The sequence below is a fragment of the Panthera tigris genome, chromosome C2 (assembly GCF_018350195.1).
Source record: "Panthera tigris isolate Pti1 chromosome C2, P.tigris_Pti1_mat1.1, whole genome shotgun sequence".
NCBI lineage: Eukaryota > Metazoa > Chordata > Mammalia > Carnivora > Felidae > Panthera > Panthera tigris.
The window spans coordinates 154,906,827-154,921,906 of NC_056668.1; the positions used below are offsets into that span (position 1 = coordinate 154,906,827).

At 39.1% G+C, this 15,080-nt stretch overlaps 1 protein-coding gene across 2 annotated transcripts in view; it reads right to left on the reverse strand.

Annotated features, from left to right (window-relative positions):
- Positions 1-15,080, reverse strand: part of LOC102961764 (programmed cell death 6 interacting protein) — a 73,919-nt gene that overhangs the window by 20,519 nt on the left and 38,320 nt on the right. For both annotated transcript variants that reach the window (XM_042957031.1, XM_042957032.1), the window contains exons 8-12: positions 14,175-14,397; positions 13,049-13,172; positions 10,624-10,801; positions 6,221-6,332; positions 4,571-4,740 (exon numbers count right to left, since the gene is read on the reverse strand). In XM_042957031.1, the coding sequence (XP_042812965.1) occupies positions 4,571-4,740; positions 6,221-6,332; positions 10,624-10,801; positions 13,049-13,172; positions 14,175-14,397 (807 nt within the window). The remainder of the gene's footprint in view (positions 1-4,570; positions 4,741-6,220; positions 6,333-10,623; positions 10,802-13,048; positions 13,173-14,174; positions 14,398-15,080) is intronic.

Genomic DNA, 15,080 nt, shown 5'->3' on the forward strand with positions numbered 1-15,080 from the left:
GCTAAGGTGGGTCAGTTGGTTAAGTGTTGGACTCTTGATTTCGGCTCAGGTCATGATCTCACAGTTCGTGAGATGGAGGCCTGTGTCGGGCTCTGTGCTGACAGCACGGAGCCTGCTTGGGACTCTCTCTCTCCCACTCTCTGCCCCTTCCCCACTCACGCTGTCCCTCTCTCTCTTAAAATAAATATTCACTTAGATAAAAATGAAATCTTGCCACTTGTGACTTGAATATGCCTTGAGGGCATTATGCTACATGAAATTAAGTCAGCCAGAGAAAGACAAACACCCCATGATGTCATTTATATGTGGAATCTAAAAGAAAACCAAGCTCACAGATACAGAGAACAGACTGATAGCTGCCTGAAGTGGGACATGGGGATGGACAAACTAGATGAAGGGAGTCCAAAGGTACAAACTTCCATTAATTAAATAAGTCAGTCATGTGGATATAATGGAAAGCATGGTAACTACAGTTAGTTATACCATATTACATATTTGAAAGTTGCTGAGAGTAGGTCTTAAAAGTTCTCAACACAAGAAAAACAATCCTGTAACTACTTCTTGGACTGATGCTAACCAGATTTATAATGATCATTTCACAATATAAACAAATACCGAATCTTTATGGTATGTACCTGAAATATAATGCTGTATGTCAATTACACCTCGACAAAAAAAAATTTTAGTAATAATTACAACCCTGTTGTATTTATTTCTGTGTTTTATAAACAGCTCCAATTAGCTTTCAACTGCAATTAACTACGTGCCTTTATAGCGTTAGGTTACCAGTAGCTATCATTCCATCAACACTTTTTGAATCCTTACATGTTGGGCACTGTTCTAGGTTCTAAAATACAACTACTAGCAAAAGCAGAGTCTTTCCTTCATGTGGGGGACAGAAGAAGGGAGCGGAGGATTAAACAACTACACAAAATAGAGCGGTATGATAGACAATGACCAAGAGAGGGAAGGGGTGACATGTGGAGCTTTAATGAAAAGGAAGCAGCGACCAAGCAAAATGGAAGAAAGACCCCAACAGAAGGAAGGCAAATGTTAAAGTCCTGAAGCAGGAACAAGCTTCACATGATCAAAGGACCAAAAAAAAAAAAAAAGGCCAGTATGGCTGAAACACAGTAAAAGCAGGAAGGCAGAAATGAGATCACCTAAGCCATTTCACCTTTAAGACCCATGGCTGTTGCAAAGTTTTCCTGTAAAGAACCAGACAGAAGGGAAAAAAGAAAAAAAAAATTTTTTGGCTTTGTGAGCCATAGTCTCTGTTACAACTATTACAACTATTCAATTCTGCCTTTCTAGTGTGAAAGCAGCCACAGACGAAATGCAAAGGAATGAGTATAACTACGCTCCAACAAAAATTTATTTATGGATACTAAAATTTGAATTTCATATAATGTTCATATCCTAAAACATCATTGACTTCTTTTCAACCATTTAAAAATGTAAGAAGCATTCTTGGCTCACAGGCCATACAAAAACAGGAGGCAGTCTGGATTTAGCCCGTAGCCCACTGCGTACCGGCCCCATGTGGATGACCAAACTCTCTGTGGCATCTAACATCACCAAACACAGGCAGGCACACACACACCAAATACTCTCAGTGAGGTATCAGCTTTACTTTTCAGACCCTGCCAATTTAGTTTCAGAAAAGGGAGACATGAGACTACCTCGGTAACAGAACAGCAGGAAGCTGACCACACTTACCCTACACTAAAGCTAATCTAGGGTTTTCCATCTCTCTCTCTCAGGAACCACCATGCCATAGTTTCTGGCATATAGTAAGTCTTCAACAAATGTTTGGTGAGCAAATGAATGAAGAGATGCCAGTCAATCTGGACACCTGTCTATATATTTTGTTATGAAAAACTAAGAGTAAATAAAAGCTGTATTTGCAGATCACCCAGTAGTCTAGAAGATGACTTTGTGGGAGCCAGAAAAAAGCCCTAGAGGGACACACGGCTCTGGACAGTGCTACTTTATGAACTATCTCTGAGGAGATGGGAGCTTTTTTCCCCCAAAGCACCCCTCCATCACCTGAGGCAGATACAGCACTTCGTGAGTATTAGTGGATATCACTTTTGTACAAAAAAACCAAAAAACAAAACAAAACACACCCCTTCCTCTGGGCAGACTCAGCCCTACTGGAGGGTCAAGGCTTGGCTGCCCAGATATGGACTAGATTCTGCACCCTAGCTGATCGGAGGTGCACTATCACAGCAGCAGTCCTAGGTATTTAAAAAAGGATTTTTCAACACAAATTACCCACAGCTGGCAAAATTTTTCAGAGCAACTCAATACGTAAAAACAAATGGCCAAAGAGACCAAGATGGTCTTGTGACCAAGACCCCTTCACAATAAAAGAAGAAAGAGCCTACCATTAAGATCGGAGCTGCCTTAATAAAGTGTGTACTTTCTATCACTTTAATACCAGAATTCAAATGACTATGTTTTTATCATAAAAAAACTCCGGCTAAAATGCATCATCAACCACGACACCTACCTGAAATAGCTTTGATAAAGGCACATGATGAACGAATATACAGAGCACTGAGGTTTTCTGTTGCTTCCATCCAGAGAATCTAGCTTCAGTAGAGTAACTTCGTATTGACCATACACATCTTCTTCCCCTATGTAACACCACTACGAATCAACAACTGCATATAATAACACATTACTGCGTGCTAATTCCAACTGTCCTCCGCATAGACCATTTTTGCTTTTCTACCGCAAGCAGGAGAATCAAAGGACAGAAGCCGTGCTAAGTTCTAAGTCACAGACAAGATGCCGAAAAGGAAAAGCAGAGGGGAGACCTGACCAGCTCAGTTAATAGAGCATGCGACTCTTGATCCTGAGGTTGTAAGTTCGAGCCCCGTGTTGGGGGTAGAGATTAGTTAAAAATAAAATGGAAGGAAGGAAGGAAGGAAGGAAGGAAGGAAGGAAGGAAGGAAGGAAGGAAGGAAGGAAGGAAGGAAGGAAGGAAGGGAGACAAGAGGATACTAAGCAGGGATTTTTCTCTTTCCCAAAAATAAAAACAGGGCCAGATTTTGTTGCTCTTCTGTGGGTCGGCAGTCTCTGTTCCTCACAAAGCAATCTAACCACCTTCCTTCTTCCTTCCTCCCACTTCCTTAAAGCATCTAATGGATATTCTTTGTTCCGTCAGGTTCCCCCCACCTTGAGAGATTTGGGTTCTGTGCACATTCAACCATGCAATCTTCACCGTGGGGGCTCATTTCCACTGAATCTCTCTGACAGCGTCTCTGGACATACCCACTCAGTCTTCCTCGGAGTTTATGTGTTCACTCCGTCTGCCTGTCAACTCTGTTCTCACCATGTGCCAATTTCTTAAGAAGCTTCTTCAGAAATGCTAGCATTTAAGTGCTTAGTCATCTAAATCCTCACAGCATACTTTCTTTTTTTTTTTTAATGTTTATATTTATTTTTGAGACACACAGAGACACAGCATGAGCGGGGGAGGGGCAGAGAGAGAGAGGAAGACACAGAACCCAAAGCAGGCTCCAGGCTCCGAGCCATAAGCACAGAGCCTGACGCGGGGCTCGAACCTGTCAGCCTCGAGATCATGACCTGGACCGAAGTCGGATGCTCAACCAACTGAGCCACCCAGGTGCCCCAGCACACTTTCTATAGTCACAACACTTCTGCATTTCTACCCTGTATTACAGTTCTCCTTGTATATGGCTAATCTTCCACACTGGACTGAAAATTGAGGGTAAAGGTTGTGTATGATTCATTGCTGATTTTTCCAAGTACCTAGCATAGTGCCTTACGTATCCAAGAAGTCTTGGTTGAATAAATACATGAAATGTTTCTGTGGAAAGACAACGCACAACACTGATAACTTTTGAGACCTACTACCCCAGGAAATTCACCTATTTCAAGAAGTTTTCAGCAAACATTTCTTGCCCTTTGGCTTATTTTCCTATGCACTTCAGGGCCTCTATCTTATTCTACTACATCACGGCACAGTAATCAGCCACTAAGGCATATTTGCACCTTCTCCTCTTAGGACTTTCTGACTCACATGCCCTACTATTGGTCTTCCCCTTCCTGTCACAGGTAGAAATGCCACGATGACGTTACCCATGGGTTAACACGCACAGCTGGTTGATTTTTCCCTTAGAGACAGTCCCAGTGGAATACAGTGGAAGGAAGCAGGGAATGATGGAACTAAAAACAAAAAAAGGTGTGGTCAGAAAAACATCTGGCCAAACCCAGTCCTTCTACTTCAGGGAAGTTTCTACGCCTCCAAGCCTCTTCCTTTTATAAAACCTGAACTACATACTGAGTATCCAGAATACAGTACTAAGCTCGTAGGAAACACTCAATAAATGGAAATTATTATTATAGGATAGTAATATCACCAATGTAGTTACATACTACACAATGTATATGTTCTACTTTATACATACGAACCTCAATTTGTGTCTGCATTTTTTAAAAGATGACACTATGAAACTGGCAATTCATTGTGCTCATAATGGCTTGAACGTCGTTTTCATAAGCAGATGACCACCCACATGACAATGCATCTTCTTACCTCGCTGCCCTGCATGGTCCTCGCTGGGTTAGCAGAAGGGATGGCAGCGTTCAGCTCAGGCTCCGGCTTACACAGAAGGGCAATGGTGTCTCGGTGAGACTGGTAACGTTCTTTCACCTGCCCATCTGCTTGCACAGCTTTATCCAAAACTGTTCTGAAGTTGGTTCCCTCTGTCGGGGAAAAAAAATGTCACTTGAGCACAGCACTGATTTGAACAGTAACATCTATGGGTTGGTTATACTTTTAGTTCTGCGCTCCAAATTTACCTTTTCCCCTTCTTCTATGGGTTCCATTTCACTACATAACAGAAACTGAGCTCCTGTCACTCTTGGCATTTTTTATTTCTGGAAAATTGCAGTTAAACCTTAAAATACATTTATGGTTATTGCCCACCAAAAAAAAGCTGACATCAGTTTAATGTATTCCTCCAACTCATTAAGATAGAAACACTCCAAAAATTGTTACAACTTATTCTCAAAAGATCAGTTTCAACTTGACTTTAAAGAACAGCAAATATATTTTCAGAAAAAATCAACTGTATTAATTCCTTTTACAGAGAAGTAAAACAAGTCTCTAGCAACCGTAACGACATTTATCTAACAAACACAAATCTTAATAATTAAAGTCTTAAAAAATAATAATTTGACTTCAAATTAACTGGTGGGGCACCTGGGTGGCTCAGCTGGTTAAGTGTTCAACTTCGGCTCAAGTCATGATCTCACGGTTCATGAGTTCCAGCCCCGAGCCTGGAGCCTGCTGTGGATTCTGTGTCTCCCTAGCTCTCTGCCCCTCCCCCACCATACTCTCTCTCTCTCTCTCTCTCTCTCTCTCTCTCTCTCTCTCGAAAGATAAACGTTTAAAAAAATATTTTTTTAATTAACTGATAAAATTCCTATTTTCCACCCACTACTAAATGAAATTAAATTACAAAACCATATGTATATAATATGATCTCATTTATTTTTTACAAATATGCTTCCCATGGGGAAGCTATTTTAAAAAAAAAACAAAAAAGATGCACAGGCCCTGGAATAGGAAAAGAGAGTTACAGAATCTTTTTTTTTTTTAATTTTTTTAATGTTTATTTATTTTTTTAAGAGACAGAGAGACAGAGTGTGAGTGGGGAACGGGCAGAGAGAAGGAGGGGAACACAGAATCCGAAGCAGGCTCCAGGCTCTGAGCTGTCAGCACAGAGCCTGATGCAGCGCTCGAACCCATCAGCCGTGAGATCATGACCTGAGCCGAAGTCAGAGGTTTAACCGACTGAGCCACTCAGGCGCCCCCAGAATCATTTTAATTTTTACTTTATACCATTTTTAAGAATCCGAACTTCTTACAATGAAATGAACATGGACTACCTCTGTTACTTAGTTTTTATCTTACAATGAACTGAGAAAAACACCTGTGTTTTCATAATAGTAGTTTTAGTAACTACTGGTTTACAAATGACCCTAATTTAATCAATCAAAAATGTGGGTCCAAATCGGGAATTTATTGCGCACCTGGCTGGCTTAGTCAGAAGAGCACATGACTCTTGATCTCAGTGTTGTGACTTTGAGCCCCGCGCTGGATATAGAGATTACTTAAAAATAACACCTTTAAAAAAATGGGGAACTTATGCAAGCGAAAGCCATTTATGCACATTTTTACCTGCTCTTAAAGGCTTATAGAGATCATTAGATGGTGTCCTTTGCCAGCGTTCCTTGAATTTTGCTCTTAAATCATTGTCAGTTGCTTCTTCTTCATCCAACAATCTTAATGACTTTTAAAAAGGGGGCAAAGCAACAATGAAATATCATTTCTGATAATAAAAAATTTAAAACACTTTTTAAATGATCAGACTCAAGACAGGTGAGAATTAGTGAGATGGGACTGAGTAACCCTACGTTACTGGCTGGGGTACCAACTGGTACGACAGTTCTGTTGCACAAATCCAACTTACGACATATTTAACACAAAGTCTTATAAGATGCAGGGCTGTATTTAGCCATTACCTTATTCAGTAAATTAAAAGGGAAGAGTAACTAAGAGAACATGTATACCCATACACCAAAACTACTTTAAACAAAGATTCCAAAAAGGAAGAAGTAAAACTACCTCTACTTGCAGATTACATGACCTTACATAAAGAAAATCCTTAGGAATCCACAAAATAACCATGAGAAATAATAAACAAATTCAGTAAAGTTACAGAATACAAGAGAAACATACAAAATCAGTTGCATTTCTATAGTGTAGCAATGAACAATCCAAAAAGGAAATTAAGACAACGACTGCATTTAAATAGCATCAAAAGAATAAAACACTTAGGAATAAATTTAACCAAGGAGGTGCAAGACTTATACCCTAAAAGTTACTAAACACTGTTGAAAGAACCTAAAGAAGACCTAAATAAATGGAAAGACATCCCTTCCGTATTCACAGAAGATTTAATATTGTAAAGATTGGCAATACTCCCCAAATTGCTCAAAACGTTCAGTGCAATCCCTATTAAACCACTAACTTTAGGATTTTCTGTATAAAGGTTAAGTCAAAACCACAATGAGATGCCACTCCATACCCACAAGGCTGGCTAGAATTGAAAAACAGAACAATTGTAAGGGTTGGCAAGGATGCAGAGAAACTGGAACCTTCACACACTGCTGGTAAGAATGTAAACTGGTGCAGCTGCTCTGGAAAATAGTTCGACGGTTCCTAAAAAAGTTGCACATAGAATTCCTATATGACCCAGCAACTCCACTCCTCTGTATATACCTGAGAGAATTTCAAACAGGTGCTTAAAACACGTTCCCAAGTAACATTATTAATAACCAAAAAAGCGAAACATCCCAGATATCTATTACTGATAAATGGATAAACAGTAGGTGATGCCTCCATACGATCGAAGTATTATTCATCCATAAAAAGAAATTAAGTGCTGACACTGTAACACGGATGAACCTGAAAACATCGTGCTCAGTGACAGAGGCAGAAGGTGCACATGCCGTCTACGATTCCATTCACATGAAATGTCCAGAAGAAGCAAATCCAGAGGGAGAAATCAGATTAGCAGCCGCCTAGAGACGGGGCAAGGGGTCATGAGGAGTGACTGCTAATGAGGATGGGGGTTTCTTCCGGGGGTGATAGAAGCACTCTGAAATTGGACAGTGCACGCTTGCACAACAAGACGAATGCACTAAATGCCACCATCTTGTACACTTTAAGGTTAAAATGAGGACTTTTATGTTATGCAAATTTTACCTCAAAAACAAACAGACATGCAGTTGTGAAATAAACACAGGAGATTGTTTTTTAAGAATCAGATATGATGAAAACAAAAGGTATCAATAAAATGAAAACCAAAAACTCAACAGAATGGCTGAAAAGCACAAAAAGCACGGCTAATAACCAATTAATGAGCCGAAGGCGGGCCAGAGGCGCAAAGAGAAAAAGTCAAAGAAATGTTAAGAGATATGAAAACTGATCATCATCAAAAGAACCATCATTCACTAGAAGAAATTCGTTAGGAGATAACGGAAAAGAAATAACTGAAGAAACAGAATCCACGGACAGGGAGTGAAGATTAAAAGACCCAACAGATCCCTGGCAATGATAAATTGATTATCTAAAAATTAAACTAATTGGACACTTCAAAATTCTGAAAATCAAGACTAAATTTCTAAAAGCCACCAAAGAACACCAGCTTCCCAACCTGACTCCACAACTCACAACTTACTTCAAAGGAGACTCTCCAAGTACAGCTGACCAGGTAAGAATGACTACTCCGGAAGGCTGTTAGAAACATCAAATGAGGCAAGTAAAAGTCCCTCATGTTAAGACAGGCAGGCAACAGACATGTACCATACACACTCAGAATGCCAGTTTGACTGTAATTAGAAGGGAAGCTTTTCACACACTAGTATTTCTACCAAAATGCTCCTCACAACTACACTGAAATACAGCATTTCAATAGGCAGTGTTCTTTTTCCATAGAACTCGTTTCAAGATCAAATATGCATCTTCTAGTCAATGACATCTTACAATCAAGGAAATACAGTGATATTTAATAACTACCAACTAGCAGGTACACGCAAGATCCCACTTGGTAGCTATCTTACGTGATACACACTATTCTCCCATTTTGGGGGGTAAGTCAAATGAGACAGGATTGTTAAGTAATCTGCCCAGGGTCACAGCTAAGAACAAAACCCGGGAATCAAATCCAACTCCAACTCCAACATTGAAGAATGGTTTACGACTGTAACTTCCACTGACTAAATGGATATTTGCCTTGCGATACCTGCATTTTCCAGCATCTGTCTTCTCCCTCCCTGTCAATTACTTCCTGCTGCTTCCACTTTCGTGTGACCTTAAATAGCACTCTCCCCCTTGTTCTCCCCATGGCTCTCTACTATTGTAACGTCCTTTCAATTGCAACACCAGATAAAAGCTTGCTTGACATAAAAATCAACCAAGTCTATGACCTCAAGAGCAGTGTCTGTTAAATATTCACGTACACACAAATGACCCTGCGATCTTGTTAAATGCAAATCCTGATTCAGAAGGTCTGAGATGGGGTCTGAGATGCTGCACTTCTAACAAGCTCGGTACAGCAAGGTTTTGGCACTGAACTCTGTACCATCAATTCTGTTTGCTTTCAATTATCTGATCACTGACTACCTCTACATAGATGAGGTTGGTAACATTGATGGTATAATTAATGTAGAACCGCTCATGAATCAGATTCCCCAGGCCAATACTGCAGTAAGTTTTCATGTAAGTTTTCTAACCTTTTTCAGTAGCTAATATGCCACCACAACCACTTCTGCATCAGTTAGTATAGTGACTATACTCTCATCATCATAGTAATATGGTGGTAATAGTAATAACAGCTATCATTTATTAAGCACGTACTATGTTCCATAGGTTACAGGTTTCACTCTTTTACTTTAGAAAACCCTTAAAAAGAAAACAAACAAACAAACAAACAAAACCCAGGAGGTAAATACTCTCCTCCCCATGGTTCACACTGTACAGATGCTCCTTGAATGACATAGCTTTGAATTTTGTAGGTCCACTTACATGCGGATTTTTTACAGTACAATATTATGAATGTAGGATTCTTAGGATTTTATGATTTTCTTTACGATTTTAGTAACATTTCTTAGTTTAAGAATGCAGAATATAATATATATAACATGCAAAATATGGGTTAATTAACTATTAATGTCACCAGTAAGGCTTCCAGTCAACAGTAGGTTATGAGTAGTTATGTCTGAGTCCAAAGTTACACTCAGATCTCTGACTGCATGGGGGAGGGAGGGTCAGCACCCCATGCTGTGCAAGGGTCAACGCTACTTAAGTCCTCTATCCCTGTCCCAAAGTACTTGGAAATGATGTAAATACAAAATTCTCTGCAAGTCAGCTGAAAACTAAACACCATGGACTAAAGCACTGATTAACAGAAGTCACCTGAAAGACGTGACTCCTCAAGTGGCAAAAGCCTATATAACCATTTTGAATATATTTATCACTAAAGAAAGAAGTGAATCAATGAGGAGAAAGAGGTGAAGGCATTGTAAACGGAGAATTAACACTGTCAAACAGCTGACTTTGGCCAAAAAACTTTAGTGTTCCATACCCATTGATAAAATGCCCTCTCTTACTGGAAGATGGATACAGTGGGCTTATAAAACATTTGATGGCCTAACCTCCTCAGTCTGATTCTACATTTACCAAGAAATCTAATCTTTCATAGAAAAGAAATCATTAATTATGAAGAGTCTGAACAGTTTGTGTGACGGTAATTTCTCACAGTATATCAATACTATATCATGGTCACATGAGTTTCATTAGTGTGCATTTATACACCCTTAAGGCATGTATGAATTCATTCTCCCTCCATCAGAACTCCTCTTGAAGTTGAAAGGCAGGCCCTCGGCCACAGTACATTCATCAAGATGGTGAGTATTACCCTACGAAACCCAACAAAAGGAAGCAACCAGTCCTTATCCCCACTGGACACCAAGGCGTAGAGCAGTTTTTACTTGAAAAACAAATCTCTTAAAACATACCTCATCTAGGATTTCTCTATTTCTTTGTAGTAGTTCAGGTAGCTCTTTGATCAATTGATCAACAGTCTGGATGCCTCCCTGTTCAATCACAGATGTGGATTTAGTCAATATAGACTGAGGTACAGTATCTCCAGACACATCTTCAATTGCTGCTGGAAGATTAAGGGAAGCTAACACCCTGAAAAAATGAGATACTGTGTCATCTTGAGGTCTAAACCATCTTTAAAGCATTAATCTCCTCGTTAAAAAAAAAAATTTAAAAAGGGGCACCTGGGTGGCTCAGTCGGTTGAGCGTCCGACTTCGGCTTAGGTCATGATCTCGCAGTCTGTGAGTTCGAGCCCCACATCGGGGTCTGTGCTGACAACTCAGAGCCTGGAGCCTGCTTCCGATTCTGTGTCTCCCTCTCTCTCTGGCCCTCCCCCACTCATGCTCGCTCGCTCTCTCTCTCTCTCTCTCTCTCTCAAAAATAAACATTAAAAAAAATTTTTTTTAACATTAATCTCCTGAATATCCTAATCAATAGCAATGGAGTTCACACCCCAAAATAATTGACAACCCTCATCAATGGAAAAATAAAGCAAAGATAGAGGACTAAAAAAATGAAATCAGTGATTGATAAAATTAAAACAAAATTGTTAAAGAATTAAGATCACAGTTCAGAATTAAAAGCCAAAAAGTAAGAAATATACATTAAAAAACATGAGCTACCTTGAGCTCAAGCTCAAACTTAACTTCTTTTAGTCTAAGAAATTAAAAATCAAAAATTCTATCTTAAAAAACACAAACTTTTACCATACTTCTGGTTGTTATCCTGTCACTGGCGAGTCAGAAATAATACACAAAATAGTTGTAATTTCATGTCATCTAAGCAGAACGTCAAGACTACAAAACTGATCTAGATATTAATCACAGAATCTTCATCTGTTCTCAGTTTTGTAGCACAGTATCAAATATTATTTCATTTACATAACGGAGGAGTCATTAAGGTAAACTTATGTTTTCTTGCTAGAAAAAGAAAAGTCAGGTGAAAATCCATGCATCCATCAAAATTAAAAACCTGAAAAATTAAACTAACTAGGAAAAAAAAATTCTCAGTTACATATACCTGACAAAGGACTTGCTCTAAAATATACTAAGAACAAGAAAAACTCGATTTTAACAAACGAGCATAAAATATCAACAGCTACGTTACAAAAGACAGACGAATGGCTAGTAAGCACACGAAGAGTTACTCAACATCATTAGTAATCACAGGAATGTAAACTGAACCACAATTAGATTCTGCTACACACATACTGAAATGGCTAAAACTATTAAAAAGACTGACGATACAAAGTGCTGCCACGGATGCAGGGTTCCCAAAAAGTGCAGGCGGGAATATGAACTGGAGCCACCAGGCTGGAAAACAATCCGGCTGTTCTGCATGAAGTCAGGCTTACAGCAACCGGACGATTCAGCAACTGTCATCCTAGGTATTTACCCGAAGGAAATAAAACCTGTGCACACAAAGCTTTGCACATCGGTGCTCACAGCACGTGGAATGTCCACCAACAGGCAAATGTAGAATAGACTGCTATTTAACCATAAAATGAAATGCTGCTCACTAATAAAAAGGACCAAACTGATACATACCACACAATGAATCTCAAAAACATTGCGCAAAGTGAAAGAAGCCGAACACATTCTGAGTACACGCTACGTGCGCTGAACATACCGCAAGGGTTCCATCCGTACATACTGCGGCAACACCCTAACGTGCTGTATACCGTAATGTACATGTAATGTGATGCACACGCTATAATGTTTCTATTAACCTGTGTAAAAAGTGACACCGACCTAGGGTGACAGGGAGCAGATGAGCAGTGGCTAAGGGCCAGGGGAAGAAGGACTGAAGTGGCACAAAGCAACTGTTCAGGGTGATGTAAATGTTCTCTACCTTGATCGCGGTGGTGGTGGTTACATGGTGTAAGCTGATCAGAAAGAACTGAACTATACACTTCAAGTGGGTCTATCTGTTGTACTTCATTGAAAATTATACTGAAGACACTTTAAAAGCCAATGAATTATTTTGTTACTCTTCAATCCACCATTAACAAAAATTAGTTCAGAATGCTGAACCATGTACCATGCTATCTATCTTAACTTACAAGTTCGTTTCTACTTCTCACTTCCCTCAAATAAGTATCTCCTACCATGTAAATTAGTGGTCAAACACTCTCACTAGTTTCAGTAACCGAGTTTCTTGCAAGTCTATTTCCTAGGACTTCGCAGATAGAGCATCCACCCAGAGTACACAGGAATGTGTATTTGCTACTTCCAAGCTCAGAAAACCAAACGCTCATAAACTATTTAGTTAGGGTAACAATCAAACAGAAAACATTACAACTTCACAGATATATTTATGGAAGTTAAAGCTATACCTACCCATTTGCCAAAGTGGTGGCTTCTCTCATTTGAGCAATTGATCTGTTAACTAAGTCAGCTTTCCTCTGATTATAGGCGGCCAACGACTGCTGCACTGACACAGGAACCATACTTTCAAACAAATCTAAAATGAGCAATGTGAATTTCAACAAAATTTCAAGACACAAAGTCCATCTGTAAAGTGAATGCTCATATTCCCTTTCCTATAGTCACATAAAAAGTCTACAAATATTTAAAAATCAAAACTAAATCACTACTGAAAGTACAACGATGGAGAGAATTTTTAGAGCACTATATTCACGAACAATGAGAGCTTTTTCTTTGAACTTAATTTTCTTAACGTTTCAAGATGTGTTTGTCATTGACTTCTTTGGTGAAGAAGATCTACACTCTTTATTAGTTGATTATACTGGTTAAGCAGTCCACATTGCCTGGGTTTAATTTCCAGCTCCTTCCACCACTTTCTAGCTCTGCAACATCGGGCAAATTATTCAAGCACTCTGTGCATCAATATCCTCATCACTCAAAGGGTTATGGATAACAATAGTACCCATCTCATGAGACTACCGTGAGAATATTAATTATGAGCTAGTTATCTGTACTTAAGAGTCCCTGGCACATGGTAAACACATCTTGTTTGCTAAACAGAAATAAATAAAATAATCAGCCTTTCCCAATAACGTACAATACTATCCTTGGGATCTCAGCTAGAAACTACTATACACTGAATACATCTACAAAATCCAAGGATATTATAACATTTATCCCATACAACCATGACTCTGTAAGTTTATACATTTAAAGTCATATTTATGAATGTTTATTTTTAATAGCAGACTCCTAAATAATATAACAAATGTTAAAATGACAAATGCTTAAAGTCTCAATCATTACTCAAATGTACTTTCAAATTTTCTGACTGCATGGTTTATTACCATTTACTTTCCATCTTGAATTTTCACTATAGATACAACACTTCATTTTTATTCTCATATTCATCTTGAACATGAATGCAAATCATATTCAAAACATACAATAGCAGTTATGTGATTTCACTACCAAAAACAACAGATTAAACTGGGGAAAAGATGAGTAAGATTAAAGCGTATCTGAGTACTTGACATACCAGTGAATTTCTGGCTGATGGGGACACTGACTGGGGTAGATTTCACAAGTGTGGCTTTGCCAATTGGGTCCAGATCTTTAAGGTCTGGAACTCGATCATGATAGATGAAGTCATTATCCTTCTTTGCTGCAGAAAGGGCACGGCTGATTTTGTCAGAAAAGTCTTTCACATTGACATATTCATCATAGCGAGATGCCACTGTTTTAATCAATTCTGCTGCGTGCTAAAAAAAAAAAAAAAAAAATGTTAAAAAAAAGTTTTGTTTTTCTCAACCAATGATCTAAGCAATGGTTTTTAAAAAATTTCTTTGAGGACATGCATTTCCAGCAATGTGGTCAACAGAATAACCTAAAAATTATCCCATCCCAAAATTCCAAAATATCAAAAATGAAGAATAAACATAGTAGGCATCCGTCCCAACACATGTGTGAATTACCAAGTAAAAAAAAAAAAAAAAAAAAAAATCCAGTAAGTATAGTAAGTGAGGCCAGTAAGTATAAACCAACATTGAGGAAGGCTGGCTGTCGAGTATTTCTATAACCCAAAGGACTAGCAATTAAAACGTCTTACAAGCTCTCATGAAGACCTGAAACAGGGGTCTTAAAACAAACACATCTCCATCTACGGAAACATTCGTCTCACTGCCCCACATGGAGGCAGGAACCTCAAATGTCTACTCCAACAGTGAAAGGCTGGGTCAGAAAAAAAGTACCCAGCCAACACAAGAAGTCAACAAAGAAGCATGTTACCTCAGCATTGACGGGAACGTATTTTTTTAGGGGCGCCTGGATGGCTCAGTCGGTTAAGTACCCAACTTCAGCTCAGGTCGTGATCTCACAGTTTGTGAGTTCAAGCCCTGCGTCGGGCTGTTTGCTGTCAGCACAGAGCCCACTTCAGATCCTCTGT